The sequence below is a fragment of the Crinia signifera genome, chromosome 1 (assembly GCF_055691185.1).
Source record: "Crinia signifera chromosome 1, ASM5569118v1, whole genome shotgun sequence".
NCBI lineage: Eukaryota > Metazoa > Chordata > Amphibia > Anura > Myobatrachidae > Crinia > Crinia signifera.
In genome coordinates this window covers 421,965,346-421,992,055 of record NC_139217.1, presented here as the reverse complement: position 1 = coordinate 421,992,055, position 26,710 = coordinate 421,965,346, and the positions used below count along the sequence as shown (strand labels likewise).

At 46.0% G+C, this 26,710-nt stretch overlaps 1 protein-coding gene across 2 annotated transcripts in view; it reads right to left on the bottom strand.

The window, feature by feature from the left end:
* MARVELD2 (MARVEL domain containing 2) overlaps nucleotides 1-26,009 on the bottom strand; it is a 30,261-nt gene extending 4,252 nt beyond the window's left edge. The window contains exons 1-5 of one of the 2 annotated variants that reach the window (XM_083151873.1): nucleotides 25,865-26,009; nucleotides 21,658-22,849; nucleotides 17,357-17,398; nucleotides 7,997-8,148; nucleotides 7,329-7,500 (exon numbers count right to left, since the gene is read on the bottom strand). In XM_083151873.1, the coding sequence (XP_083007999.1) occupies nucleotides 7,329-7,500; nucleotides 7,997-8,148; nucleotides 17,357-17,398; nucleotides 21,658-22,836 (1,545 nt within the window). In that variant the 5' untranslated portion in view covers nucleotides 22,837-22,849; nucleotides 25,865-26,009. Of the gene's footprint in view, nucleotides 1-7,328; nucleotides 7,501-7,996; nucleotides 8,149-17,356; nucleotides 17,399-21,657; nucleotides 22,850-25,505; nucleotides 25,789-25,864 lie in introns of those variants that run through there. The other variant, XM_083151872.1, reaches the window with a different exon arrangement.
* Between the last annotated feature and the right edge of the window lie 701 nt (nucleotides 26,010-26,710).

Genomic DNA, 26,710 nt, shown 5'->3' with positions numbered 1-26,710 from the left:
ACGGTACAAGAGGGATAACAGGACATACATACATTGCATCAGTTGCGCATACAAATGACAATTAGTTAGGATTTGCAAGGTTAGATAGAGCAGTTAGGTGTTTAGATTTGCAGTATCTTAGAGTACATTGTCATACCTCCCAACTGTCACGATTTTAGAGGGACAGTCCCGATTTTCGGGTCCTGTCCCGCTGTCCCACCCGCGGCAGGCATTGTCAGTTGGGAGACATTGTCAGTTGGGAGACCCCCAATCTAGTAGAATAGACGCTGTGCGCATGCGCACAGCGTCTATTCTCGTATGAAAATGAGGTCGCGGCTAATTAGCATAAGCCGCGCCCCCTTTTCGGGCGCTCGCGCGGCTTCGCCGCGCCAGTGTCCCTATTTCATACGGACAGAAGTTGGGAGGTATGCATTGTTCAATAGCAGAATAGCTGTCGGGAAGAAGCTTTTTGCGGTTCTTGACGTCTTGGCAGGGGTGGACCTGAAGCGTCTAATTGATTGGAGAATATCAAACAAGTTATGGCCAGGGTGGAGCTTGTCTGCCACGATCTTCCCAGCTCGCTTCTTGACCCTGCTGAAGTATTGTTCCCTTACAGGGGGGAGGTCTGTCCCAATAATCTTCTCTGCTGTCCTTACCAATCTTTGCAGGCTTCATTCGTCAGATTCATTGGCCCCTCCATACCAGATTGTAATAGAGGAGCATAGAACGGACTCCATGATAGCAGTGTAAAAGAGCCGCAGCAGCTCCTGCGTAATGTTGATTTTTTTCAATTGCCTCAGGAAGAACAGCCGCTCTTGGGCCTTTTTGACAATGGAAGTTATGTTAGGCTCCCATCTGAGGTTGCGAGAGATTTTCTTCCCAAGGATATTTTAAGGTCTCTACCCATGACAATACTCTGTTGGAAATTACCAGTGGCACCTTGACATTTGGTTTTCTCCTGAAGTCTACTACTACTACCTCGACTGTTTTGATAGGGTTAAAATCCAGGTTGTTTCTGCCGCACCACTGTGAAAGACTGTCCACTTCCCGTCTGTATGCAGACTCACCCGCCTCCTTGATTAGGCCGATTATAGAATAGAATAGAGCACACTAGGATTTTTTTGTGGATTACAGTGCAGCATCAGGCAGGGATGAAGGGGGGGGGGGGGACATTACATACGTTACATGCTGGGGGCAAATACCCACAGTTATCACACAAGGAACATATACCCGCCGAGCTGCGCAGCGCCTAGGCAGCCATCCATGGTGCCACTGGTCATTGCAGAAGCCAGGTGGGTAACAATATAAGCAGGGACAGTACAGTTATCACACGGGAACACATACCCGCCGAGCTGCACAGCGTCTAGGCAGCTATCAGCGGCGCCACTGGTCACTGCAGCAGCCATCAGCGGCGCTAACTGGTGGTTGCAGCAGCCAGGTGGGTAACAGTATGAGCACAGTATGAGGTAACAGTATGAGCAAAGACAGCACAGTTGTAGCAGAGACAGTACAGTTATCACATAAAAGACACGGGATACATATGGCTGAGTGCACAGTTCCTAGGCAGCCCTCATCTCTCCCTCCGATCGTCTCTGGACGCTGGGGCGGGGGGTGGACGGGGGTCCTCGTCAGCCGCTGCGCCCATGGCCCGCTCAGCCAGAGGCCACTTGCAGATGTCTGTGTGGGGCCTCCGCTAGGCCATACCAGTGCTGCCTGGGGGATCCCGGCCCTCTCCCCACCCGCCAACGGGCGCGATCCAGCAATAGGGTTTGGGGGTCCGGGACACAGCGCTGCCTCTTCCCTCTCCTCACCACCGCAACACTGCATGCCGCATGCTGCCCGCTGCTCTGGAGGCCGGGGTAACATGCTGATGGTTGTGTCATCAGAAAATTTTATGATTTTTACTGACTGGTCAATCAAGGTGCAGTCATTAATGTAGAGGGAGAAGAGCAGGGGGAAAAGGACACATCCCTTGGGAGCACCAGTGCTGATCGTACGTATGGTGAATGTGAAGGCTCTGGCTTTCACCACCTATTTCTGTCCCGTCAGGAAGTCCACAATCCAGGAGCAGGTAGATTCTGAACTCCTAGGGAAAGAAGTTTGGGCTGTAGGATAGCGGGGGCAATTGTGTTAAATGCAGAGCTGAAGTCAATGAATAGAACCCTCACGTAGGTGCCTGGATGATCCAGGTGTTCCAGGATATAACGCAGCCCTAAATTAACTGCATCCTCGATGCTTCTATTTGCTTGGTAGGCGAACTGCAGGGGGTCAAGATGGGTGTTTGTCACCTCCCTCAGATGGTTCAATACCAATCTTTCGTAAGCCTTCATGACCATGATGTTAGTGTGACTGGCCTGTAGTCATTTAGATCCTTCACAGCCAACTTCTTAGGAACCGGAATAATATTGAGTGTTTGAAGCAGGCTGGGACCAGACTTGTTTCTAGTGAGGTGTTAAAGATCACAATGAAGATGGGTGCAAGCTGCATTGCACAGGTCTTATGGGTAGATGGCGTCACCCATCAGGAACTGCAGCCTACCTAGGTCTGACTCTTTTGAACAAATCTTCTACCTCCCCCTGGTCCACCTGCAAGACCTCGGAGTGTTGGTCAGGGTGGTGTGGCGGTGGAGCCTCCTTACTATGGTCGAGGGGAGCGAGGGGGGGTTAAGGCTCCTTTTTCAAATCTGCAGTAGAACTCGTTCGCGGTCATTAGGTTGACCCTATTATGGTCAAGATGCACACTGAAGGATGACAGGGCTTAGGTCAACACCTGATATAGGATGACATTGCTAAGGTAGGCAGGTCGACAAAAACATGTCGACAATGGGAAGGTCGACATGAGTTTTTTTTGGTCTGTGCGACAGGCGGTATTTCATACCCTGTCATCCACTACGGTGTGGTGGGAGAATAATATAGTGTGCCGAGCGCAGCGAAGCACTGTGCCCAAAGCATGGTGAGTGCAGCGAGCCATGTGAAAGGACATGGTACATTTCGGACACAAACAAATATTATATTCTCCCATCACGCCGTAAAGGATGTTAGGGTATTAAACACTACCAGTCGGCACAAGTCGGCTTAAAAAAAAAAATGCGAAAAACTAATTTCGACCTTTTGACTGTTTCAGGTGTCGGCCTAAACCAGTGGTTCCCAACCTGTGGTACGCGTACCCCTGGGGGTACGCGTCCACACGCTCGGGGGTACGCGGCGGCCCGGCCTGTAATGGCGGCCGCGGCAATCAGACAGGTTGCTGGAGGGGAGGAGATTGCTGGCACTGTGGGGCATTGCTGGCACTGTGGGGCATACTTGTTGCTGGCACTGTGGGGCATACTTGTTGCTGGCACTGTGGGGCATACTTGTTGCTGGCACTGTGGGGCATACTTGTTGCTGGCACTGTGGGGCATTGTTGGCACTGTGGGGCATACTTGTTGCTGGCACTGTGGGGCATTGCTGGCACTGTGGGGCATACTTGTTGCTGGCACTGTGGGGCATTGCTGGCACTGTGGGGCATACTTGTTGCTGGCACTGTGGGGCATTGCTGGCACTGTGGGGCATACTTGTTGCTGGCACTATGGGGGTATACTTGTTGCTGGCACTGTAGGGGCATTGTTGGCACTGTGGGCGCATACCCAGTACCATGGGGTCATACCTGGCACCGTGGTGGCATTCCCGTTTCTGGCACTGTGTGGGCATACATGGCACCATTGGAGCATATGTGTGTCTGGCACTTTTGGGGGCATATGTGTATCTGGCACTATTGGAAGGCTAACGTGATCCGTTGGAATGTCTGTTGCTTCAGTAATAGAGATTTGACAGTGTTCTGTTATTTTATATGCTGTCCGCAGAATGGGCTGAGCTTATATTGTGGTCAAGTGGTTGCACTTTTTTTTTTCTCGTCATTGCCAGTATGACTTGCCCCTGTTAAGCAACACCCCTTTTTAGGCCACGCCCCCTAAAATTTCAGGAGGGGGTACTCATAAATGAAAAGCCTAATCAAGGGGTACGGGAGACAAAAAAGGTTGGGAACCACTGGCCTAAACCCTGTCTACCTTCAATAGTCGACCTTCATGCAGTTGACCCTTTGACCCATACCCTGTACAATGGGTTCTATGTCGTATTACACATTGACAAGAAGCTTGGCAGCGCGCACAGGGGCCGGACACCGAACTACATGGGCACGTGGCATTATCCCTTTAAATATTTGTGGGCAGATTTAAGAATGAGTTATATTATTGTTTATACTGGTTACAAATGTTAAAAGAGTGCTCCAGCCAATCAGCTCCCATCATTTTACAACTAGAGTACAGGAGCCGTTTGGCTGGAGCATCATTTAACAGTCTAAACAAGGGACAATAAAAATATCACTTGTTGTTATATCTGCCCCTTGTCACACACAAATACACACTTACACATACTTCCCACACACTCCTGCTGGAGACTGGACCCCTACAAGCTGGAGGAAGAAGACGCTGCTTTAGAAGGTGAGTAAGGAGGCTAAATTAAGCGGTCATAAATGGGGGGGGGGGGGGGTATGGGGGGGAATACTGTAAGAATTCCAGAGCAAATCTGCAGATTTGTCATAAAAATAACAAACTTAGGAAGAAATTTTACTTAAGGTGTGGACACATGGTGCGATTAACATTCGATTTATACAAAACGGGAGCGCGTATCGAATCGGGATGGAGTGCGGCTGAAAACTGTTGTTGGGTTTCAATTCGATTTTCACTAAATCAAAAGGAATATCTAATCATGTGTCAGCAGCTTTAATCCCTGTACACACGGTGCAATTACTTTTCTATTCAATTTTTAATTTGATTTGATCGGGATCGAATTACACGGGGCCGTGTACTATATAGTATTGTCTGCAGGGTCTAATTTTCTATTCGATATAGACTGGATGGGAGCACACATCCGCATCAAATGCAGCTGAAAACCGATCGATTAAATATGTGTACGGTGCAAGAAAAGAGAAATTTCTTTAGAAAATCACCAGGACTAATTTTTTTCTCGTGCAGTGAAATCTGAGGCTGTGTAAATTGTGCCCATAAGTGTATCCATACATATGAATGAGGTGTTACCATAAAATGTATGACAAAAATAGTATCACATTTTATAATGCCACGTGCTTGTAGCCAGAAAAGGGCAGCAACCTAAAACTCCCATAGTTGCACCCAGGTAAAAAGCAAACAGAACTTCCTGGTAACAACGGTGACATCTCAAGCACTTACTATAACATAAAGTGTGACATGCACTACAATCAGCGCTATTTGGCACATTACATTGAACATCCATATGCATGAAAGCATATGGAGAATACCACTATATCACTCATGATATAGTGCGTACATACTAGACGATATGCACAAAAATATCATTAACTATGGTCATTATCATGTAGGTCATTAACTATATCGTCTAGTGTAGGGGTGGCCAAACCAATCCTCAAGATCTACCAACAGTTCATGTTTTCAGGAAACCTGTAGATCTATAGTAGGAACGAATGAAGCGAGTTTAAAAGTGTGACAGGTAATAATGACTACAGCTGTGCACCAGCTAGGTGATTTGGAAAACATGACTGTTGGTTTGGCTACCACTGGTCTAGTGTGTACGTACCTTAGGACCACTCAGTTGTTTATTTCAGATCAGTGTTTCCCTAAAAGTACTGGTTTGAAGAATATTCACGCTACAGGTAACAACTGGTACCAAGTCTTTTTTTTCCCCCATTTGAGCTCAAACACAGATATCCTTAAAACCTGGGCTATAGGGCAATTTTAGATTATAGCTCATTATAGCAGTCCTGCAGCTATTTTTGCTTAAGCAGTACTGTACAGTTCACAAATGGGCACCACTATCATGGGCCAGTGAATGTGGACAATAAGGGGAAGCTACAACTCACCTGTACTGTCCAGCTGTTGTAGAACCACAAGTCCCAGGACATGCAGAATTATGGCCCATGTAGTTCCACAATAACAGGAGAGTCACAGGTCACAAGTATTTCAGAACATCCAGCTTGGACGTATATTTGTTCTTTATATGCTTAAGTAGTAGAAGGAAGGGTTTATTTTCTTTCTTGGGATTGGTGGGTTAAAAGCTCAGTTTATTTTGGACTTACGTTAAATAAAAAGGATCGAAATTCATTCTGTATTATTTTTTCAACAAAGGGTGTGTGTGTGTGTTATGTTCAAATAAAGGTTAAGAGGTGTTTGTGTATTTATTTAAAAAAAAAAGAAAAAAACAATACGCTAATGGAATCTTTGTCCACTATGTAAGGACCACAGGGTTAGATGAAGAGATAGATGCAACCAGTGAAGATGAAGCCCGCCCTGAATACAATAAGGATGTAGATACCATATTATCGTTACAGCCTGTCTACCATAATCATTACATGGGACAGGCTACAGTCCCGTTATTTGTATCATTACAGCATATATACATATATTGCTCTGCTGATAATATTTCTGTCACCCAGGGGCTTTTATTAAGTTAATGGAAAAAAGGTCCCTTAAATTAGTTTAGCTTAAGCAATAGTTAGTACACAGGGTCTCTTTAGTAAAATGAAAAATATTGAATTTAAAGGGCCAAATTCAATTGTCATCTTAATCTAAGGGAGATTGCTAAGCGATCTGCAGTTGATGTTGGTTTTCACACTAATTGTGCTAATTAAATATCTAATGGGCATGCAGTAAAAAGTCCTGTTTGAGCAATCAGAGGTGACTTTTGGTGGGTGGGAGCTGAAACACTGATGCCTGCAGCCGGACATGCCCAAAGGTAGTTATCCTTGAAAAGCTCTATTGTGCGCCCTCTAGTGGTTGCCAGTGAGAAAAGATTTGAACACATACCATAGAATATTTGTGTGCGTTTTATTGAGCCTCCAAACAAAAATTAAAATATCAGGAGAAGGGCTGTAACTAGGGCTGAATTGAATTTGACATGTAGGGCAGCCATAGTGCACTTGTAGAGGTGCCTGTAATGCTGCAGGCAATGCTCTACCCACGAGAGGGCAGTGAGGGTAGGGCTGGGCACATGGTGGCATGGAGCCCTCCTCCAGTCCTGGTCAGGGGAGATTCATATTTGAGAGTGAAGTGGTCATTTAATGTTCCTGCAGCAATGTCCTTTCTGTCCCCCCTTTAAGTGCCACTATATACAACAGAGAAGGGAAGGGCGACAGTACCCGGACCCCTTACAATAGGTAAAAATTACCAGCTCCCCCTCTCGTGCCACTGCCTGCAAGAAAATCATGTAATCTGGGTGGTTTAGCAGGGTTCAGGTATTGGTGAAGATGTAGACAAAACATGATGAGCATGTATGGAGAGGAACAGACGTTAATGTGCAGCTACTTAGACAGATACTCACTTGCTCGTTGTCTGGGTTTCTTGGTAATTTGCTCATCATTGTGTCCAGCTCGCTGAACTTTTTTAAGACTGCTTGCACCTCCGCCGAAAGCTCTTTGTATTCAGAATATTGGTCATTAAACACTGCTTTATATCGATCTCGCTCATCGTCAGATTTGATTGGCTGGTATTTCCTGCAGAGTAAAGTTCAAAAATATGTCATAATATAAGATATACAGGTGTTGTATAGATACAAAAGGAAATTGTCACCTTTTATTTTTAGGTTCACACATGTTCTTTAGCAATGACTGCTATAGAAGTTGCATTTTAAGATAGATCTATCTATACAAACACACACACACACACACACACACACACACACACACACACACAGGCTACAATTCTTTCCAAAGAGTATCACTATCACATACATTGGCAAAGCTCTATATAATAAACATAAGGGGTGAAATTTAATAGGATGAGAGATTCAGAAAATGAGAGGTTCGGTAAGAAATCTCCAGTTTTTTTAAAGCGGCAATCATTTACACTGCAAAATGAAACTGGTCTTGCAGTGTAAATGATTGTCGCTTTAAAAAAACTGGAGATTTCTTACCAAATCTCTCACTTTCCGAATCTCTCATCCTATTAAATTTCCCCCAATGTTGCATGAAGTGGAAAGTCAATACTCACGCCACATAGTCTGGCATCACTATGGGTTTGGGTATGTGTCCTGCTGGAATATAGCCACTAATCATCTCAGGTCTCATCGCAACCACTTTATTAACCCTTTGCTGGGCTGGCGCATCCTGCGCTAAATGGTCAATACCAGTAGACACATCCCGCTGAAAGGCAGAGGTTAACAAGGATAAACAATAAATCATACATTGATGTTTACACAATGACAAGTACATTACAGGACAGTGCCAACGCCATTCTAAGAACTTGTAACAGTTCCCAGTGCAGGGTAACGTACTCAGATTTGGGGGATTACAGATCCACAGTGTGGCAAGTATGACTGAACATAGCGCCAAATGCCAAAATGGAAACATAAAATTAGGGGGAAAAAATGGGAGGTAGTAAACACGTGAATGAAACAAAGTTATACAGTTTATATATAGCGCTTTCCCTGTGCGCGATGGCAACGCACATAGCTATGGCTACAGGACATACATACGGAGTGTTCCGTGCTCCTTTTCGAAGTGGTCTAGTCAGATTGCTTAGAAAAGGGGCTGAAATCGCTACGTGTGTATGCCCATTTACATTGGCTGTCTAAAGCAGTGGTTCTCAACCTGGGGTATGCAAAACATTTTCTGTAAGGGCAGGTGGGGGTTTGGAAGCAAGATATCCACGAGATAGTTAGACACCTATACAGACAGCAGTGTTCTAGGGATCTCTAGCCCCATATATCATTGGGGGACCAAAAATGAAAAAGGCTACCCCTGTATTTCTGGACAATAAAGCATGTACTGACATAGTAGCGGTTAGTAGCATGTACTGACATAGTGGGGCAGATGTATGATCCGTCGATATGGGGGAGAAGGGGTATTAGCGCACGTTATGTGCACTGATACCGCTTCTCCCCCATGTATGAAGCAGGTGAGATGCGGTAATAGACAGGGGCGCTATGCGCCCCTGTCCATATCGGCGCTGCTATCAAAATGATAGCAGGCCGAATGTATGAACGGTCAGCATCGCTGACCGTTCCGCACGAAGCCGGGTTTGGCTTCGCCAGCATCAGGCTGGCGAAGCCCTATCTAAACAGCAGGGACAGCGCTGTCCCTGCTGTCAGCTGTGGGCTGCGCTGGGGATCTCGCGTGAACAGCGAGATCCCACGCATGCCCAGTGTGGCCGGCTGGGGGACAGGAGATAGCGCATCAGTATTAACTGATGCGCTATCTCCAGAAAGGGACATCGCCGAAGGGGGGAGTTAACGCTCCCCCGCTTCGGCAGACAAGATGTTAATACATCTTGTCGATGTCCCTTCCTGCTTCGCCTCGCTAATGAGGCGAAGCAGGAAGTATCATAGCGGCGCGATAAGCGCTGCTATGATACATCTGCCCCAGTAGCGGTTAGTAGCATGTACTGACATAGTAGCGGTTAGCAGCATGTACTGACATAGTAGCGGTTAGCATAGGCATGCGCAGCACATTTTATTGGTGGGTGCACCACCTATTGTGCATGTCTAACAATACCCATTGGGTGTGTCTAACACTACCAATCAGGCGTCTACCATCATCTATTGCTACTCACTACAATATAAAAGTCTCTCAGCCACAACATAATCTCCTGCCTAGTTCAGTCAGTTTTTAATCTTCTTATTACTCTCTGTAACAGTTCATGCAAATAAAGTAAAAAACATATATGGATGACACAGGTATGTAGTGATATGACAATGGTCTAGTACAATTAACAATGCAAAACACATATATAATTGAATGATGGGCTCTTCTTTTTATTGAATACAGTTCTAAAAAGCAAAAGTCTTTGGTAAAAGGTATTACTGGTTGCTAGCGGCAGGAAGGTGTTTATAAGGGCGGGCACAGAATTAGGGGGTGCCTGTGCACCCCTAACTCTCTATGTGCGCATGCCTATGGCGGTTAGTAGCATGTACTGACATAGTAGCGGCTAGTAGCATGCACTGACATAGTAGTGTTTGCTAGCAACTACATTCATCACAAGAAATTGCTTTGTAATGTTGGGGATGCAAATAACGGGAATGGGCTGCTAGGGTGTAAATAGTGAGAAGATGACGAAAATCACCATGGTAAGAAGCAGGCCACATTCCACTGCATATGTAGAAATAAGCAATCTATCTATTGTTCAAGACATGTTGCACCTTAGAGCCCTTAATGGCAATACTCCATACTGCCTTATACTAGGATTGCCTTAGGGGTTAGGGATGATTGTTATATACCAATGACACTGTGACAAACAATTTGCTGGTAGTATTTTGTCTGAGTCCCAATTACAGCATCCAGTGTCCTTTGACAAATCTCTGTTTGTCATTGTGACATATGCACTAAAAATGAGATCCTACCCTCTAGTTCTAACAGGTTCATGCTGTAAGCTTAATACATTATGTTTGGGAATTAGAAGGCTAGCTTTAATATAATGTATGGTGATAAATAAAACGGATTCAGTATTGAATCCCGGCGGTCGGGATCCCGGCGTTCAGAATCCCGACGCCGGAATCCCGACAGCCGAAATGCCGACAAGGGGGGGGGGCGTGGATCGCCCCCCCTCGCTGCGCTCGCCACGCAGCGGGCCCGGTGCCTCGCTACGCTCGGCACACTAATTTATTCTCCCTCCAGGGGTGTCGTGGACACCCACGGAGGGAGAATGTGTCGGCATTTCGGCGGTCGGGATTCCGGCGTCGGGATTCTGAACGCCGGGATCCCGACCGCCGGGATGGTAACTGCATCCCAATAAAACTTTTAAGCCTTAAATACATTGTGCTGGATGAATTGTGGTGAGAGAGTCTGGCTGTCGTTCTAGATACTGGCCGCTCTGGAGGGGCAGTCTTTTACAAAGCAAAACCCTGCCTTAAAAAGGATTGACCTTCACTCTCCATTTTATCACTTGATGCATCTGGCCCTGTATCTTTAATGTTAAATTGCAGAGGAGAATGAAGAGGAGCATGCAGGATGTAACATGAAAAGGTAAATTGGAGGGGATGCTGAGGGGGACTGAGGCAGGTGTGATGGGAGGCAAGATCCTGGAAAGACAGGGAGCAGGATGTTGGGGTGACGGAGGATGCTGGTACTGTAAGGGGGGCGGGGGAACCTTTAAGAGAAGTAAAGACTCATTTGTAGATTTGTGAATTTAGCAAGGTCATCCCTGAAATTACTACATCAAAAACCAAAAGCAACCAAACCGCACATAGCATACTGATTGCTGTATATATAGAATATCAAAAGTTCCTATAAGTTGTTCGAGTTTGCTACAGTACTTTTCTAATGTGTAATGTCACTACATAACTTTTACGGTGCATATTATACCCCTTTTACACCAAAAATCCCAGATCCGACCCAGCATTTGGCACAAGGATCCAAGCCAGGTCGGACCCGGGATTTACCCCCATTTACACTGTGGTGCCCACCCGCAGTGTAGACTGAGCCGGCGCTTGATGACGACATCTTCTGTGAATATAGTTTTTGAGATTTCACACTGGAAAATGGCCAAGTAGTGGTAATTACACTTAACAAATTTTAATTGGCTGAGTATTCTCCTATTCCCAAATGAAATAAGCTAAAAATTAGCTATATAGGGTGAAAAAGAGGGTTGGAGGTGCTCCCCTAAGTCAGAAAACATAAGTGTACAAATGGAGAAAAGAAGACTTGTGTTGGGGGCACTGGTAGATGAGTCTTCTTTTCTCTATGTGTACTCTGACGACATCTTCTCCAAGCACCGGGAACGCGATCATCCCCACCAGGACTGCTGATCTCCGTGCTGGGGGCAGCCCAGCAACAAAGTAAGCTGCTGGGCTGCCCCCAGTCCCCGTGCACCCTCCCAGCCGTTGTCCGCGAGGAGAATGGATGCTGCACACAGGCATCCACTCACCTCCTCCGCTGCTGCTGTCTGCAAAGTACAGCAGACAGCAACAGAGGCCATCCCCCATTCATGTAAACGGGAGCCGGATCGGATGACCCGGCATACCTACTTACTCCGCCCTCTACCCAGGTCCTAGCCGTGATCTACCCAGGTAGAAGTCCTGTGTAAAGGGACACGGCAAGACCCATTTACACCGCCGCTGACCTGGGTTGTTGCGGTGGTGTAAAAGGGGTATTAGTAGTACCTTAAAAAAGAAAAAGGGGCAACTTATTGCCTTACTGAAAGCATTCTTCTTTATTAGAAACTCTCACCCCTGATGATTGTATGCTTTGCTCACTGAAATGTTAACATCCTCAAGACCAAGGCTGCGTGATTTTGTACTGCAATTCTATGGTCACCACATCAGGCCAGCACCTGGCATTTTAAGTCCAAAATACATACAGTTAATGCTGTGTGTATATTCAGATTAGAGTCTACAATTTAAATGCAAGCAAGGTTTGTACTACATTTACCGTAGCTACCATATATACAAGCCCTTTAAAACCAAGTACATTATCTAAAGCTGCAGCACAAGCTAGAGACATGGAAGAGATACTGCAGCTGGCATTTATGAATCACCATACATTCTTCTGTAGCAAAGAAATATACACAACAGGGCAGGAGTGAACAGAAGTGAGCAGCCTTTAACTGAAACCGAACACTTCACTGTGTTCTGAATATTCAGGTCATGAATATGTGCAGGGTGGGGAACCCAACCGGGACATATTGCTGACAGAACTGTTTCTTCTATGTTAGATCTGGTACTTAAACCTATCTCCAGCCACTGTCAGCAATCTGTATGCACTCAGCGAGACAGCAGATGATTCTAGGACGTACAAGTGCGTGGGGCACAAGAATAAACATGTTTAGTGTAGACTTGGTTACATTCCACACTGATCCCACCTCCCCCATAACACAGCTCTTTTTCACATTCCTCAGGTTCATTAATTTTCTCATTCTCCAATTCAGGCTAATCTGGCTACATACAGAGGTGTCCACATACATCGGTATCCGGACTGATCATAGAATGACTCTAGTCAAAAGATCAACAGGGTTTAAAGGTCGACATGGGGTTTAAAAGGTCGACAGACAATAGGTGGACATGAAAAAAGTCGACGTGGATTTTTTTACTAAATTTTGAGCCGACAGTCGGTATTTCATGCATTAGGGTGTGGAGGGATAAAAGCGCAGCGAGTCCGAAGCATGCAAGGGGACGCGGCACACTTAAACAGTGTCCATGTCGACAGACACCCTAAAAACATTTAAAAACTCATGTTGACCTTTTTCCATGTCGACCTTTGGACGCGTCAACCTTTAGTGGTCAACCATAGGATTGTAGACCTAGAGACTGTAGATGTTTTATACCATAACCCATACATCCAGCCTCCTCTTGCGTTACACAGTAACAAGCCATGGAGAGACTCATTAACGCCAGGCTGACATTTTCCATTAAAGAACATCTCATTAACAAAACAGCAGCTTTTGCTTATTAAAATTATATGCTGGTTGCAAGGTGATATGGCGGTGGCGGTGGGGATTCGCAGGGTGGCATCTCAGGGCTGTGAGCTTAGCAGCTTTTCGGGTAAACCAGAATGACCCCAATTATCTGGAAAAAGGTTTAACAATCAAATGATTCTCACTGAACAGCTGAAACTTCAATTTCAACCAAATCTTGTTTTCCAATGGTACCGTGTCATTGCATTATCATGCACATCCGCACACCGCTGCTCCTACGGTCAGCTCTCTCCAAAAACTTTGCTTTGTTTAAGCATCCCCCCCAGAGTCCAGATCTTGCCCCAGCAGACTATCAAATGTTTGGTCCCCTGAAAGAAGCCCTAAGAGGACGAACGTCTGATGAAGAGGTGAAGACAGAGGTGCATTTGAGGCTCACAAATCCACACAACACTCTTCTGCATGAGCCTCATTTAACCTTTCGCTGCTCGAGATCCTGCTTTCAGGTGCGGACTTCTCTCGTTCTGGCTTGGCTCCTGGCTGTTGCTTCCTGCTGGCTCCTGGCTCTTGCTGGCCTGTCACTTACACAAAAGAATGCTGAGCACTACGAGCAGGTCTTTCACAGAGTGCAGGACAGATGACCCATGCAGTAAAAGTACAGGAGCTAGAGACTGAGGCCACAGCACCAGCGGTGGGTAAGGCTGTGCGCCTGCGGCCCCAGGCCGTGCGCACACACAGAGTAGTTGGCTCTGCACGCCGAGTTGCAGGGCGCACACACAGTAGATGGCAGTGGCACACAGTGAGTCAGTCAGACTCAGCCAAAAACAGATGGCGCACAGTAGACGACCGGCCCTCAAGGGTCACTGACAGGCCAGCTAGTACAGGCAGTGGCCGTGCCCGGGCATGGAAGCTCGAGGGCCCTTTATATCTCTGGGGCCCGTCACACTTGTCCCCCTTGACCCCCCCTGTTGCCTGCCCTGATGAGAAGTATTCTTTGAGCCAACACCGCTGTGTTTCCCTAGTTAGATTTTATACACACACACACACACACACACACACCATTATTGAACAACTAGAACAGGCTTGATATCCTTTTTGTAAAAGGATTGAATCTGTGTTTTTATTTAAATACTTTGAATCTCTATATACAGGCTGAGTATCCGTTATCCAAATTATTCTGAAAACCATAGTGTCCAAAATGTAATTTTTTTTTTTTTTTGCTGAAAACCTACAGGCTACATCTTTAACTGGCACTACTGGGGAAATAACATGTAACTGGCACTAAATATGTGCAAGGAAATCACTGCTTGGCATTCAATTTAAGTGTCTGTGATGTACACAAACTTTTCATGTTTTGTAAACTTGTTTCATGCCCAACTAAAATATGTGTGTGTGTGTGTATTTCATGTGTTTCATATAAATAAAAGATACCTCATTCAAATATAAAAATATTCCAAAATACTTAATAATCCATTATCCCAAATTCTTCTGGTCCGAGCATTTTGGATAAGAGATACTCTACCTGTGCTAAGAGGGGACTTCTTACACAGGAATTTTCACGTTTATTGTTTTTTCCTATATTGAACATGGCCTTATCCTATTAAAAAGGAAATTATTATTGAGAATAAGAGGCCAACTTGATGGGACCCCTATTTGCCTGGACCCCAGCTACTCAGACCCTGATTATTCAAAAGTTAAAAAATTCTAGGATACTTAGGCTTGGTTGAGATTACCAAAGTGCTTTAGCTAACCCCTGATGAAGTCTCGTCTGAGAGGAAACATATTGGTTGATACAGCTTGTTAAACCTTGACTGTGCATGGAAATATCTGCACATAGCACATAGGGCTCCACCCCACAATTGTTTGTGCGTTCTTTGTGCCTTCTCTTGCCAACAGGGAAGTTTGTGTGTGAGGCTGCTTCATTTTATAGATTTAAACTAAGCGCGATTCAAGGATCAATAAATACAGAATGAGCAGTTACAAACGTACCTGTTTTCTATACACAAAGGGCCCCCCTGTGGTCAGCATGTACTTTTTTTTTTTGCTAAAGGTTTTGTGCATGGGAATGAGGTAGTGCTGCAGCTTTACAGGAGCCATGTCCCATGAAACTTTGCACAAGAGGTCAGATGCTGAGACTGAGGCTTGTGTGGAGCTCTGATTGGTGGAGTGACACCTGGGCATCTCGCAGAAGGCGACTGTACAGTACAACTGCTTGATGCGGGAGGCCTGCACCGTCGACCTCTTGTCGCAGCCTCACCGGTGTATTGGAGCGCCAGGCACCATTGTGGAAGTGGACGAGAGCCTGTTCACCAAGTGAAAGAACCAGGTTGGCTGCGTGCTGCCCCAGCAGTGGATCTTCGGGGGCATCTCCAGGGAGACCGCAGAGTGCTTCATAACGGCAGTTGAGAGGCGTGATGCCAGTACCCTAATGGCTGCCATCGAGAGGCACGTGCTCCCGGGACCACAATTAACTCTGATTGCTGGAGAGCCTACAACACAGAGCAGTTGGAGCAGGCTGGGTACCACCACACCAGGGTGAACCACCGGTACGACTTTGTGGATCCGGACACCGGGTTTCACACCCAGAATATTGAAAGGTTGTGGGGTGCCTGCAAGTGGCGCAATAAGCGCCAAAGGGGAACATCGCGCCATCAGCTGGACTCCTACTTGCAGGAGTTCATCTGGAGGAAGACAGTTGGCAACGAAGACTCTTTCCTGAGCATCGTGCACGTGCTGACCCTGCTCCCCGAGGCAGAGAAAGATGACGTCGCAGAGGCAGAGACAACTGCGTCGACTTCGGCTGCTGTTTCTGCCAGTGCAGTTTCAGATTAATTACTTTTTATCTTTTTGTGTGTGTTCTTTATTGTTCTTATTAATTGTATTGTTATGTAATCATTTATCCTTCATTATTCTTCTTAATCTTAAGTAAATGACAGTTACCAGTTAACACGTCTTCATTACTGTCTCGGGTGTATGATATGTCAGGTGTGAATGTGTTCCTGAAACACCCCCACTATCCACGGCAGCCCAAAGCGTGGCGAGTGCAGCGAGCCCTGCGAGGGGACGCAGTGCGCGTCCTCCCGACCTTTTCATACCCCCACTATCCACGGCGGAGTGGAGTTGACATTATAAAGTGTGGCGGGTGCATCGAGCCACCGAGCCCGAAGCTTCGGGCTTCATGGCTCGCCACATTTTATCATGTCAACTCCACGCCGCCGTGGATAGTGGGGGTATGAAAAGGTCGGGAGGACGCACACCGCGTCCACTCGCCACACTTTGGTCTGCCGTGGATTGAGGGGGTATCAAATGGAGGCATTTGCGAGTATGGAACATGGAGCACTGGCAAATGCCTCCTTTATTGTGCATGAGACGCACTTGCGTCCGCACCCCCCCTTTGTGCGGGAGACGCATGTGCTCCCGAACACCTAGTTACTGTACCCAGCTGGGTGTGTCAGGCGCACCTGTGACTAAGACAGATTGAGCGTCTGAGACGCTCCTACGTCTCACACAGATGGAGCACCGTTCCGCCGGCGTCCGCATTATCCCCTCTCCACGGAAGACATGATATCATGTGGGCGCCAGCGCTGTGTGAGAGGCGCTCACTAGCTTAGCTATCCCCACTCCACAGAAGACAGGATATCATGCGGGTGCCAGTGCTGTGTGAGAGGCGCTGACTAGCTAAGCAGACTGAGCGCTGCTGCCGGCGCTACGCTGATAACGAAGCTTAGAGCTGGCGAGCTTCAAAGATTCAAACGGCAGGATCCAAACATAGCATAGCGCAGAGCTGGCGCCGTGAAACTACACAAGTACTGGTCAAAGTCTTCAGACATGAATTTACTTTATGAACAACCAGCTTTTATAGAATAAGCACAAGGGTGGCACGGATTAGGCTGGACACTCAGCTGCTAATATAGTGCCGTTACTATAAGCAACTGTAAAGCGCAATGGAATATGCTGCGCTATATAAGAAACTGTAAATAAATAAATAAATAAATAATGATAACTTACCAGAACTTTGGATGGGTAATCATGTGACTCGTGGGATTTCATCTGAGGAAAATAAAAATGAATTGAAATCAGTGTTTATTGATGTAACAGCAGGGTGACTGGTTTCTCTTTCTGTACACGGGATACGGTCATTGGGCCACCAAGTAGGTCGACATGCAGTAAGGTCGACATGTTTTTTTTTTTTTTTTACTGTCTATTGAGCCGACATGTGCCGACAGGCGGTATTTCATGCCCTACCATCCACTAGGACGTGGCGGGAGAACAAATAGCATGGCAATCACAGCGGTGGTACATTTCGTTGTGCCGACAGGCGGTATTTCATGCCCTACCATACACTAGGATGTTCAATGTTACCTAGACAAGACAACGCATATTCAGACTAGTTTATCTACTGTACAGCTGACCATGTGAGGGATTGTAACAAGGCCACATGGGTTATCTTCCAGTGCAGGAAACATCCCATCTATACAAAGCGGAACAATGTTTACTGAATTTGGGGCATAGAAATCGGATCTTAAAAGGGAGTCAGAGAGCTAGCTACAGGCGCAGTGTATTGTACAGAAACAAGGGTGTAAATTTTGAGGTTGATGTTATTTCAGAAAATCACTAAATAATCACAATTTTAAATTAATCACAAAAAGGACTCTGCCACAAAAGAAGAAAAAAAATCCACAACACTCGTGACATTAGAGCGGATTAATTCAGTGGGTTTTTTCCCTTCTTTTTTTGGTACTCTTTACCTAGCACGGCGCCCACGATTTTGATCGTGGGCATCGCAGGTAAAAAAAATCACGGGCATCGCGGGCATTGAATGCACTAAAAATTGGGTGCGACGCGACCGACGCGATGCCCGCGATTTCCCATAGGGAACAATGTTAAATGTCTCAATTGACCCGATTTTCATGTTCAATGCCTCAATGTTAAATAGCCCACAGAGGCCAAATAGCCACCCTAAAGTGTGAAATGGCCCCCACAATTGTTAACGCCACCCCACGATCAACGTCAACCCGAAGCGTGGCGAGTGCAGCGAGCGCCGCGAGGTAAACGCGTCCCTTCGCGGGCTTCACAGGTATCCGCGTCCGCTCGCCACACTATTCTATTCTCAACTCCACGCCGACGTAGATAGTGGGGGTATGAAAAGGTCGTAGGACGCGTACCGCTGCGCTCGCCACGCTTCGGGTTCACGTTGATCGTGGGGTGGCGTTAACAATTGTGGGGGCCATTTTACACTTCAGGGTGCCTATTTGGCCTCTGTGGGCCATTTAACATTGTTTCCTATGGAAAAATCGGGTCAATTGAGGCATTGAACAGGAAAATCGGTCAATTGAGACATTTAACATTGTTCCCGATGGGAAATCGCGGGCATCGCGTCGCACCCGATTTTTTAGTGCATTCAATGCCCACCGTGATAAGTAAAGAGTACCCTTTTTTTTTATCTCACAGCCCCGGTTGTGTGAACTACTGAGAAAGAGCGCGGTGCATTTATGCAAAGGACTTCTTTTTAAATATGACATTTTATTAACAAAATTAATAATATATTTATAAACATCGGCAAAATATTTATAAATACAGAAGACCTATTTTGTGTGCGTGAACAGTTATACCAGTTGGGTGTCACATTGTTATTAAAGAGGTAAAAAAATTAAATATCCAAATTTGCAATCACGTGATGTTAGAAAACATCTTTAGCAACAACATGACACCTGAAGATTTTTCACTGGTCTCACACATAAAAACAGTGCAATATTTTCTTGTAGCTAATGGAGTCGCCCAGAGCTATCCAATTAGCACCAAAAAGTGGTCACGAGCCGCAGCTTATATTGGATTTTGTTATACCTGCCTCAGCCAGGCGAAAAAAAAAAAAAAAAGATTACCACAAGCCGATGCAACCATGAGATTATATATATTCATATTCAAGAGAATAAAAATATTTCTTTGGCAATGAAAATACACTAACAATTTTCTGCAACTTATGCCCCTTTCCCACTGCAGCCTTAAAACGGTATTTTGCCGATTTTTGAGGGCAAAATACCGTTTAAGGCAGCAGTGGGAAAGCACCAGAGTTGAAATACCGTTTAAAGTTAAACGGTATTTCAACCCGTTTTCAAAGCAGAGTCCTACACGGTTAAATAACGTTTAAGAGGCAGTGGGAATGCCTCTTAAACGTTATTTAGCCTCCAGGCAGTCCCAGTGCCTGATGAAACCTAGTAGTTTGCACTTTGTGCATGTGTAATGTGTGCACGTGCATACTAATGAGCCGCTAATTACATATGTGCATATGTAATGAGCGGCTCATTAGTATGCACGTGCACTCATTACATATGCGAAAAGTGAGAACTACTAGGTCTCATCAGGGACTGCCTGTACCCCGCATGGACCCTGCAATGACCCCCGCTGCCTCCCCACTGCCCACAGGTAAGTACAAGGGGAGGGGAGGTGGGGGCACAGGGCAGGTAGGGGGGGTTAGGCACTATTTACACTGGGGGGGGGGGGATTAGGCACTCTTTACACTGGGGGAAGGGGGGGTTAGGCACTCTACATTATACACGGTTCACTGCAATGGGAATAGTACTTAAATGGTATTTAAAACGGTAATCTGCTGCAGTGGGAATGCTAATACCGTTTTAAATACCATTTAAGATTACCAGTACTTTAAACTGGTATGCAGTGGGAAAGCAGCATAATTGTGTTTTCAAAACTTTCTGCTATTGAAACATTTTGCAGATGTTTACAAATATTCTTAAATACATGTCAATAGGTTATGTATTAATAATCCCCTTGTGCAGTACTCAAAAGCCACGTTTTCCTTTGTTTACCTTTTTTATTTGTGAACAGTTGTTGATAGTTGCACCTATAACCCCCCCCCCCCCCCCACACACACACTTATAATAAGTGTGTGTGTGGGGGGGGGGGGGGTGATCTATACCTAATCCCAAATATACCAGTGCAGGGGGCACCTAAAATTGCATTTTAAAATACAAGGTTGCATGCTGACATCCAAGTGAGATAATTGAGCATTTTATATTTACATTGTGATCTTCAATAAGGCTGGTCTAAGTTACATCCTGACTGGCCAGAGCATCAGCTAAGGGCAATGCTAATTTTTATAATTTTTGGAACCCCATATATTGAGTGAAAACGCCATCCTGCAGATCTGAGACACATACAGGCATGGACATCTGCAGGGTAGACAAAGGACTGCTGAGACTGTGGGGGGTGCTTTATCAGTTGCACATCTGATACAATGTTTAAAAAAAAAAAAAAAGAAGGAACACATTCCGCTACTTGTAGTGTCCTATTCACAAATGTTATATTAGGTACTTGTATAGTTTCATGGCACCACTGGGCTGGGATCTCATGCGATTTAGCACACCTCCACCATCCACGTCACGAAGCGTGGCGAGCGCAGCGAGGGGACGTGGAATACACGTCAAGTAATCCGCGTACGCTCGCCGCGCTTTGGGCTCGTTTTCCACGTCTGCTCGCTGCGCTCGCCACGCTTTAGAAGTTCGACTCCACGCTGACGTGGATAGTGGGGGTATGAACAGGTCAGGAGGATGCATACTGCGTCCGCTCGCCACGCTTCAGGGAGACGTGGATAGTGGGGGTGTGCTAAATCGCATTGCTTCGCATCGCACGCAATCAAATCGCAATGCAATCCACGGGCAGTGGCACCATGAAACCACACAAGTACCATCACACACAAATTGATGCAATGCGATCAAGCAGTGCTTCCCACCACACCTCTCAGCAAATAGTGCTACAAGCTCCCCAGCTGCCGCTGCCTGGGGCAGCGGCAGCTGGGGAGCTTGTAGCACTATTTGCCGGGCGGCGTGGCGGGAAGAGATGCAGATTTTGCAAAAACTGGCCGGACACTGGCACAGTCTTTTCAAAATCAGCAGCACTTCCCACCCCGGAAAATTGCACTATAAGCTCCCAGCCCCCCGCTGCCCAGATCACCCATAATCGCCGATGCCCAGACAATTCAGCTGCTGCTGCACATCGGTAGGTAGGTGTGTATGGGGCCCAAATTATTTTGCCCAGGGGCCACTCTTATGTTAAGACGGCCCTGACCGCACCCCCTTTGTGAGATTTCTGTTCCAATCAGCCATATCAGACAGATTTACTGTCTTGTGAGTGCAGGAATACACTCAGTTATTTAGAAGTGGTTAATATAATATAGTGCTTATAATAGTGTTAGTGATGAAGAGTTTCCAGTATAGAACAAACATGGCCAAAACCAAATGTCAAAGTAACCACTGAGTGCATAAGAGTAATAACACAATTTTGTTTTCAGTTACCTCATGCCCAATAAACTCCCGTCTCTTCCGAGCTCCCTCATGGCGCCAGAGTTTTAGAGCAACGAGGGCACTAATTAAATATACGAGCATAAGGACAAACAGGAATATCATGGCCGCCGTCTGCCCTCCTTCCACTCGGCAGAACGTGGAGTACATTGGGTTATTAAATAATGAATAGTAACAGAGCCCTCCTCTGTTCGTGTCATTGACATACACAATAGCTGCTGCCATGTACAGTACGAACAAGCAAATGTTGATTCCAAATTCTGTTAAAGGCCACCAGTTAGAATCCAGGAGAATGGTCCTGTAGTACATGGACATGCCAAGCACCAACAGGATTATAGTCACCAGCCATGCCAAACCTGCCACCACAAGTACAAATGGAGTCTTGGGACCACTGTAGTAATATCCCCCTTGTAAACTAGAAGTATAAGAATAGGGCTGGGAGTAGCCAAACATATTGTACCATTCATTGTCTTTGTGGATATAAGCAGTGACACAGGCAAAAACACCAGCTCCGAGCAAGAGTTCCAAAACACAGAGTATCCTCAGTAATCCGGCCCACGACTTCATGTAAGCGTATCGTTGGTTGTATTCTTCCACTTTCTCACTATAGGTTTTCACAGTTTGCGTATGACGGTCCAGAGAGCCGTATGGGTCATGAAGAATCATGCCATCCGCTTCTTTCCTTGTGTTTTCGCTACCACCGGACTCCACATAAGAATCCTTGTATGAATTTCCAGCCAGCATTGCTTTCAATATTGAGCTTTTTCCATGAGGTTCAGAAGCAGGGAGGGATGGTGACCGCGGGGGAGAACACCGTTCACCCCCAGAAATGTAGTTAATATCGGATGTGGGCTCCTCCCATGGAGTCTCTTCTTTTCTCTTAAATATATTTTTCCAGGAATCTGGAATAAATCGGCGTACGGGTCTAATTTCATGTGGGGTGACTGGCTCCTCACTATCGCTTGGATAGAACTCAGGTCCAAATGGAGGATGTAGTGGTAGAGGTGGTGGAGGCAAAGGATCGGCACTCAGGGCCAGCTCACAGTCTTTTAAGGTCTGGAGGTTGTCATGTGATGGGTAGGGATCTACCGGTACCTGATCATACTGCCCAGCACGGAGATTTGTCCCTCCGCCTTTGGAACGTGAGGCCGAAGTTGAGTCTCCTCTAGACATTTGTGTTTTCTTTCTGTAGAACACATAATAGAAATATTTAGAGAATATTGTACACCAAGCTTAGCTACTTGGTTCGACAGTCAAAGTCATGAAATGGCAAAAAAAATATATGGATACACACTCCTTTTAATTCTAAGATAAACCATTTAGTAGAGCCACAGTTTAATTTTAACTGTTAACGGTTGTATGTGTTTTAAGATACATCTGAGGGTGCAGATTTCAGGACACAGGGAGGGTGCAAGGTTTTTCAGTACCCTAGGCAAAACTTCAGCTTACTGCTCCCACTACCACCCACACACTAATACTGACTTTCCACAACCTCAGGTGAAAGAGTGGAGCTGGTATCGAAGAAGTTCAACAAGGATGCGTCTCTCATATGCTGTGTACACACGGTGAGATTTTGAATGGTTTGCAGCGTCATTTGATGCCGATTCGATCCCAATGCACGCTCCCGTTTAGTGTAAATCGAACAGAAAAAATAGACAGTGCAGGCATGACTATAGAGTACAGATCTGTACTCTATAGTCAAATTGAATGCATCTTGCTTACTGTTTGATTTAGATTCAATCCTAATCGAATCGGAATTGAATCTCATCAAAATCGCACCGTGTGTACACACCATTACAGGGTACACACGGTGAGATATGCGCAATTTTTCTATTCGATTTTGCTTATAGAAGCAAAATTTTATAGAAAATTGAATGGGCATAGAATGTTTTTTCTACATTTGATGTAGATACAATCCCAATGCGTGCTCCCGTGTAGTGCAGATCTGTACTACATGTTAAAAATTGAATGTGAACACTGTAACCAACCCAGAACCAGATCCAATAGGGGTCGAATAGAAAGTGAAATCTCACCGTGTGTACGCACCTCCAGAGACATCCTTAATTTTATTATAGTCAGAGTCTGGAGCTCCTAGGCAGCTGCCTGAAGCTACCAAATGGTAGAGCTGGCCCTGCTGAAACCCAACAGAATCCTACACCAGGATAAATACCCACATATATCCTCTGCCATTTACCAACCAGCCGGTACCACTGATCGACAGCCAGAGATGATAGATTATCCATCGGGGAAACAGGGTTATTAAACACGTTACACATCCCTGACCGATAACAGGTGGGGTAAGGGAATCTGCATTTTTCAACATGTTTAATATTTCCGATTTCCTGATGACCCAGCCATCAGGGATCGGGACAATGGCCAGATAATAGCAGATGTATGGTGGCCTTAAGGGGAAGACCAGTCTGTTGCATTGAGAACAAATGGGATCCAGCATTCATCATCTGTTTTCTTTGCCATTCAGATCTGGTAAAACCAATGTGATAAATAGACGCCAATGACACTTTGGGGGAAATGTACTAAGATGTGTAGTCTACTTCACATGTGATGTTGCTATGGGCAACCAATCAGTATCTACTTCTTATTTATTTAGCACCTTCTAGATAGTAGACAGGATCTGATTGGTTGCCCATAGCAACATCACATGGGAAGTAGAATACACATCTTAGTAAATTTCCCCCTTTATCTCCATCCACTATATCTCTCTAATGGTGTCCATCCACATATGCGATCGGATGCGATCTCGCAACGCGATTTCCCATTGCATCTTAAGAGTTAATTCCAGCACCCGATGTCGCATGCCACATCGGATGCTGGAAGAGGGCAGGCATCGGTGCAGTGGAGCGGCGGCAGGAGGGCTAGTGGGAGACGGTAGTCAGTGGTGGGCTGCAGAATAAAAAAAAACATTTTAAAAGACTGGACGGCCCTCCAATTGGCTGAGAGAGAGCTCTCAGCCAATCAGAGGATGCTTAAATGTGAGGCCTCTGAGAGCTCTCTCAGTCAGAGGGCTGCCCAGTTTTTTTAAAGTTTTTTTTTCCCCCCAAATTCTACCGCCCTCCACTGACTACCGTCGCCCGCTAGCTCTCCTGCTGTCGCTCCACTACACCGACGCCTGCCCTCTTCCAGCACCCGATGTGGCAAAACAAGAGTGATAAACAACCAGCTCCTACCTGTCATGTTACAGGCTTCATTTGAAAAATGACAGGTAGGAGCTGATTGGCTGGTTGCTTATCACTTTTTGAAGCTTGATACATCTGGCCCTTATAGAGATACAGTGGATGAAGATAAAGTATCAATCAGCTCATTACAAGTTATGTTTGGGAAATGACACTTTGGGGCAGATTTATTAAGCTTGGAGAAGAGAGAAACTGGAGATAAAGCGGAGAAAAGGTAAAAGGAGATAAAGCACCAGCCAATCAACTCCCAACTGTCTTTTTCAAACACAGCTGATTGGCTGGTGCTTTATCTCCTTTTACCTTTTCTCCGCTTTATCTCCAGTTTCTCTCTTCTCCAAGCTTAATAAATCTGCCCCTTTATCTCTCTCCAATAATTAGTACACAGACTTTAAGCTCCAAGAGGGTAGGGATAGATTTGAATGACTGAGTAGTCTCTGATAAGTGCTATGGTATATCAAATATTATATTAAATAGAGCTGTGTTCATCGAGAGCATCAACAGCTTGCACCTAGAGTGACACCTTACAATAAGATATATATATATATATATATATATTCATTATAAAGGCACCTATTTGTCATATCCCTTATAAGCTTTAGTGCACGGCCTATGCACTGTACAGCGTAAACTCCAGAGACAAGCAGCACTCACCCGGCAGGTGCGACGAGATAGGGTCAGCTCAGCAGCAAGAGCAGTCTACGGGCATGTCTCCCCGCCCCCTGATCCCGGGCACTCTCACAGGACCCGGGCTGTCTCTTCTCGTCTTCTGTCACTTTCTAAAAAGTTACGGCTCACGATCCGTGCTTCACCCCCACTCTAGTCTGCGGGCTTCCTCCCATCCATAGGCTCTCCTGCTGCTGCTGCTTTGGAACCCGCACCTGGATTTCGGGTCCCGCACTCCCTCACCCCCCCCGTACCTCGGCTCTCGGTCACGTGGTAGCCTCCCTCCCCTCTGGGTGATACCACAGGCCGCGCCCCCATTACAGGTACCGAGCCCGGACCTGACTCACCTGGCTGCGCTGGGTGTGACACGCTCACACACGCCATTGTGTGCTTGTTGTGCCTCACTTCCTGAGTCCTGACACGCTGCTGTGTGACTGCTGCGTACAGTCTGTGCTCAGTACAGCTGGGTCACTCACTGTATACAGCTGCACTAGGAGGTACAGCAGTATATTACAGGTTAGAAGCAGCATTAACCCATCTGTCTCTTCTGTTAAATATTAAATACAACAAACACTTATTTATTGATTTTGCATTATGTCACATTGCCATGTCCCTGGCAGTTCACACTTTTATCAGTTTGTGGTGCCCCCAGCAGAGTTGCCATTGCAGTGCCCCAGGTCACGATTCCACAATACTGTGCCCCCAGGTCACATAATGCAACATTATTTATTTATTTATTTATTTTCAGTTTCTTATATAGCGCAGCATATTCCGTTGTGCTTTACAATGGCAGTGCCCCCAGTTCAAATGATGCCACATCGTAGTGCCCCCAGTTCACATGATGCCACATTGTAGTGTCACCCAGTTCCTGTTTGTGTGTGGTTCATTAGGTTGACAATGTCTTGTCCTACAACAAAAGGTTGACATTGGGAAAAGGTTGATATAATCAAAAGCTAAATTAGGACTGTAACTAGCCTTTGCGGCACCCTGTGCTGTTCCCACCCCCTTGGCATGTGATGTCCCACACGCAGGGGGTCACCAGCAGCCAGAAACCACAGCGATTTCTGAGTTCCAGGCTGCTGTGGGGGGCACTACAGTCGTGCTTCTGACTTGCAGGGTGCTGTTCCACCCTGGCAGTGCAGTGGTCGCAGGCAGTGGTTCGGGTGAAGGTGCACCCACACAGTCTCTGAGCT